Genomic DNA, 5,566 nt, shown 5'->3' on the forward strand with positions numbered 1-5,566 from the left:
TATAATTTAGATTCATACTAATTTAGGATAATCATAAATTTAATCTAAATATAAATCATAATATGATATTATGAGAATGTACTGTTCGATTTATTTGATTTTCAATATCTCTTTACTATTATATATCTCTATCTTTCTTTTTAGTTTCAAACTCTTTTGATTGCTGATTACGAAAGAATTCAAAGACAAAATCTTAATCTTTTTATTAATTAATGTTCGTCAAATTAACTTTTATTTTATATTTTAAATAATTAAAATAATATATATATAACTTAATATAATAATATATAAATATAATTTTAAAATATGTATAAAAAAATTGTGGAAAAGTCGTGACTCTTCTCACTTATGCAAAGTCTGTCCTTTTCCGTCAATATTAATAATGGATTAAACTTTAATATCACATTTGTGACCTAATCACAGACAACATTCGTCTTGTAGACCTCTTTAACTATATTTTCTTTTTTTAATTCAAATAATATAATAAAAGGTTATGATGGATATTTTTTTTTGAACACTTTTGGGTTTGAAGTGTAGGAATATTTCTAACAATACATAAAGATTACATGGTGAGCAATATTATTATATTATTTTCATGAAATTTTACTTGGATGAATATATATTACTCAAGTCAATATCTGTTATAGGTAATTTTAGGATTTTGTTAACTTGTTCATTCAAGAAAACTTACACGATATAAGTACATACCGTTACTATTATCAAGGTGTTTATACCGTGATAATGTCGTATTGAACTAACAATATGATTTCGGTACTCAACAATAAAGTTATATTTTTTAAGTGATATATAAGAACAATTAATCATTTATAGACACTTAAAGTGGTACTTTGATTTTATACACTATTTATCAGAGAAAATAAGCATATAAGGGAATGATTACATGGGATACCAAGTGGGCACCACCAACATTAACTACACTCTAACAATTTCTTCTTCCTCTTTACTACGTAAATATCTTGCCCCCTCCAACACACCAAAACTCAACCAGTACCTTTTCTTCTCCCTCATCAAATTTTCCAACAACACTGTTTAATGTCAATGTTCCAGCTGGCTACTGGACCCCATTCTAATGCTGTCCGATTCTTCCCTTCTCAACCAATACAAACCCGCCACGTGCCCACCCGCTTCCCAATGCAACCGACACATTCACTCGCGTTAATTTCCTATGCGCTAAATTCTGCCGCCAACTCCCCCATTCCATTTTCACCACCGTTCGTAAAAAAAATAGTAATCACGTTCCACCAGAATAAAACCACCGGATTAAAGAACTAATCACTTTTTAAACTCATCCCAAACACGGCACAGGTTGTGTGATTAGCGTACATGTTATGGTTGAGGTTATTTATCCAACAGACACAAACCAACCTAGGAATCGTACAGTTGCTGCTCCCAGTGAAGTGGTGGTGGTTGGGTTGCTCTCCACCGCATTCCGGCCATGGGTCGCCGCATCAATGGCGCCTCCGACCTCCGCATATTCTGCACCGTTGTCTTTATTCTCTGTGTTTTCCCTCAGGCATTAACGTTGCGAGAGTCTTCTCCCTCGTCACCGACGGCTCAGATTAACTCCAACTCAATCTTAGTCGCTCTTCTGGACTCGCATTACACTGAACTTGCAGAGCTTGTGGAGAAAGCCATGCTGTTGCAGAAGCTAGAGGAAACTGTGGCGGCACACAACATAACAATCTTCGCTCCGACCAACGAAGCTTTGGACCGGAACCTCGACTCTGATTTCAAGCGCTTCCTTCTCGAACCCGCCAATCTTCACTCCCTCCAAACGCTTCTCCTCTCTCACATCATCCCCACCCGAATCGGATTTCAAACCCTATTCCGCCGCGTCACCACCCTCTCCAACCACCAAATCCGTCTCTCCGAAAACCTCACCACCGTCGACCAGGCCCGCGTCACCCACCCGGATGTCCTCGCCCGACCCGACGGCGTCATACACGCCATCGACCGCCTCCTCCTCCCCCGCTCCGTCGAGGACGACTTCAACCGCCGCCGCACTCTCCGTTCCATCTCCGCCGTCAAACCCGAGGGAGCCCCGGAGGTCGACCCGAGAACCCACCGTCTCAAAAAACCTCCCCCGCCGACGAACCCTGGCTCCCCGCCGGCTCTTCCGATCTACGACGCCATGTCTCCGGGACCTTCCCTGGCTCCGGCGCCTGCGCCGGGGCCAGGTGGGCCGCACCACCACTTCAATGGCGAGAAGCAGGTGAAGGATTTCATCCACACGCTCCTCCACTACGGTGGATACAACGAGATGGCGGACATTCTCGTGAATCTAACGTCGTTGGCCGTTGAAATGGGTCGTTTAGTTTCTGAGGGTTACATTCTCACCGTTTTGGCTCCGAACGACGAAGCTATGGCGAAGTTAACGACGGAGCAGTTGAGTGAACCTGGTGCGCCGGAGCGGATAATGTACTATCACATCATACCGGAGTACCAGACTGAAGAGAGCATGTACAATGCGGTTCGAAGGTTCGGGAAGGTTCGTTACGATACTCTGCGGTTGCCGCATAAGGTGGTGGCGCAGGAGGCTGATGGGTCCGTTAAATTCGGGCACGGGGACGGGTCGGCGTATTTGTTCGACCCGGATATTTACACGGATGGTCGGATCTCAGTGCAGGGTATTGATGGGGTTTTGTTTCCGATGGAAGAGGAAGAGGAGGCGGAGCGGGTTAAAACCGCTACCCAGTCGGGTCAACCCGCTGCAAAAGTTGTTGTCAAGCACAGGAGAGGTACGGTCTACTGTTTCCTTTGTTGTTTTTTCCCGTGCTTTTCTCTGGATTAGGAAAAAGGGTAGAGGTGATAGCGATGTCTTTGGCTGGCTGGATTTCATTATTTTTTGTTTTTCCTTTTAAAGGGTTTTCTTTTATTGTGTGGCTGCTTTTGGTTAACCATGTTGATTGGCTCACGTCGTTGTTATTTTTAGTTTTTGCTGTAGAATGGAATGCGGAAAACCCTGTTGAAGTTATGAGTTGGGTTTAGTTTTGGCCTTGTGGGTTCTAGGTAGGACTGGAAGAGTTGAAATTTGTTCAGTATAAGGTTGGTTTCTTTTGGGGGCAGAAAACTAAATTAAGACATGTCTGTCTAGGATATCTCCAATTAGACATTTTGTGTCGGGTTAGTGATTATATGTTTGGTTCCACCCAACATGATTGAATTCACGTTAGATATCATTTAGAATCACGGTATAATTCCAGCTAATATGATTTTAGGTAACTGATTATATAATTTTGGGTATAGAATTGATTTAAAGTTGAAGCAACTTTAAGGAACTTTGGTGTTGTGTTGCATAAAAGTAACCGAGTTTTACTACTAATTTGTTATTAGAATGAAAATATCCATACATAAATCACATCATATCAAAATCAATTCTATCAAAAATCCATGTTTCACACACTCCCAAATTGTTTGATATGATAAATGAAGAATTGATGATTCTTGTTAGACGAATGCAGGGATTGGGAATTGGAACTACACGTTATGATGGGAAGGCTGTATTATTTGCTTGTTGTTACAGTTCATACCATGCCAAACTTTTTTATTTTATCGTTAGATATTTACATGTGTGAGGTGAAGTTTCCTAAAGGTGAAACAGAAGGGTTTTTTAGGAGAAATTAAGTTTGTTTTTGTCTTGACTTTAAATAAGAAAAGGGTTGAGAAAGAGAAACCCAGTGGCGGGGTTAGTGAATGTATTAGAGTTTTCTGAGTTGCCTTTGATGTGACCTTTTAGAGTAGAGCAAAACGTAGCTGTTGCTGGTGAAGATTAAGTCCTACCAAATAGTAAATGTGAAATATGCACAAAATTGTCTTGCCTAGCTTTTGCATCTTCCCAGTCAAAATGGTCATGTGCTATGATGACCATGTATATTTTCATATCTTTCCTTTTAAGCAAAAAAGTGCTTGTGACTCTCTGAGCTCGATCTACATCCTTAACATATCAAAATGTGAATTCTCTTGTCAAATGATTCCTTTGTTTTTCTGGGGTTAAGTTATTTATACATCTCTTTTCACATGCTAATCTAAATAAAGCAACTGTTTGTCCAAGGTTTGGTTATTCATTTTGTCGTAACTTCAATCGTGAAATGTCACATGCAGGAAAATTACTTGAAGCAGCATGCTGGATGCTTGGAACCTTTGGACAACATTCTAGATTCACCTCTTGTCAATGAAGAAGCCCAGGTTTTTCTGGCTTTCCCTAATCCTGCAAAAATGATGTGAGATTTCAACTTGTTATCTCACTCACTCACTAGATAAATTATCTTATTAATAGGATCTTATTCAGTGGAATGGTGACAGCATATATAATTAGGCAAATCAGTTTTCTTTCTACCATATGTCTATTTACACAGTGCTTGCACATGCTTTGATGCAGATCCAGAGGAAATCTGTTCAATGTAAAAAGTCAAAAATGAAGGCCATCTTTTGGTTGAATATGGGATGTTGCCAGCTGCTTTGGGTGTGATTTTCCCACATTTTTGTCCATTTTTTTGTTTTGTGCTTTTGAGTCCTAAACTTCTTCATACCATATAGTGCATGTATGTACTTAGATTCAGCTTCTTCAATTTCATAGGGTTGTTTGTTGTGTTGCTGGGATGAGAAGGTTTTCTGCGACCAATCAGGGAATCTTTCTTTAAGACATGTGCATCATTCAATAAGTAGTTTTACTGAAGAAATGGAAATGCAATAATAAAATGATTCTTTACTGTAATATCACATTCCTTGCCTCGCAACTAATATTTTTCTGTTCTCACTATCTTCCTTTTCTATCTGTATGGGCGAGACCGATCACGATATATATGTCTGTGCTGTAAGTAGCTTTGGCAAGCCATGTTTTCTAATCCAACAAGTTATCATACTTAATATTATTGTAGTGTTAAAATAACAGCTAAAACAAAATACCAAAGTGATTCTTCTCAAAGCGATTCAAAACTCTTTATTAACTCCAAGAAAAGCTGAACATAAGTAGCTGAAGCGCTACTATTTTTTATTGATCTACTTCTATGACATTGTAATACAAAAAAGAAAAAGTTGGAAATGAAAAAATATGTGATTTCTTCATCTCAGAATTATCTCAGAACAAAATAATCTTAGATTATTTTGTACATCATCGATTCTGTGTTTTGCTGACCACTATAATTATTAGAGTATGTTAATGGAAGATTTTCTGAGATCTAAAGAACATTGACATGTAGTTTGTGTGGGAATACTAGAGTTGGTTGAGGGCACAATAACAATGGATACACAGAAAACACAGGTTGAAGCTTTGGACATGAAGGATCTTAAGGAGAATAATTATCTTTTCCAATCGTCCAATCTTGAAAATCATCATTGACAAATACAGGTTAAGGAAATTTGGGATTTGATGAAAAAGAAATTCCAAAGGTTAACATAAAGTTTCAAATTCTTGGATGAAAACAGGAAGTCCGTTTGTGATTTTTCTCGAAAGAGACAAGACATTGTTTAATAATTTTTATTTAAAACATTATAAAAAAACTATATATATATAATATTTATACGGAAGAGATAAATTTTAATATAT

General features: G+C 38.4%; 1 protein-coding gene across 3 annotated transcripts; it reads left to right on the top strand.

Moving 5' to 3' along the window:
• Positions 1 to 1,243: 1,243 nt before the first annotated feature.
• On the top strand, positions 1,244 to 4,735 carry LOC114185544 (fasciclin-like arabinogalactan protein 15). Of its 3 annotated transcripts, none has more exons than XM_085673046.1 (3): positions 1,244 to 2,759; positions 4,123 to 4,206; positions 4,298 to 4,735. In XM_085673046.1, the coding sequence occupies exons 1-2, from the start codon at positions 1,457 to 1,459 to the stop codon at positions 4,194 to 4,196; spliced, it is 1,377 nt and encodes a 458-aa protein (XP_085529172.1). In that variant the 5' UTR covers positions 1,244 to 1,456; the 3' UTR covers positions 4,197 to 4,206; positions 4,298 to 4,735. The 3 variants fall into 3 exon arrangements, with proteins under 3 accessions (XP_085529172.1, XP_027929138.1, XP_027929137.1); XM_028073337.2 differs by having other exon boundaries at positions 1,245 to 2,759; positions 4,400 to 4,735; XM_028073336.2 differs by having other exon boundaries at positions 1,246 to 2,759; positions 4,123 to 4,241; positions 4,400 to 4,735.
• Positions 4,736 to 5,566: the final 831 nt, after the last annotated feature.

This window comes from Vigna unguiculata, chromosome 5 (genome assembly GCF_037176805.1).
Source record: "Vigna unguiculata cultivar grain cowpea cultivar isolate G323 ecotype 2 chromosome 5, ASM3717680v1, whole genome shotgun sequence".
NCBI classification, from domain to species: domain Eukaryota; kingdom Viridiplantae; phylum Streptophyta; class Magnoliopsida; order Fabales; family Fabaceae; genus Vigna; species Vigna unguiculata.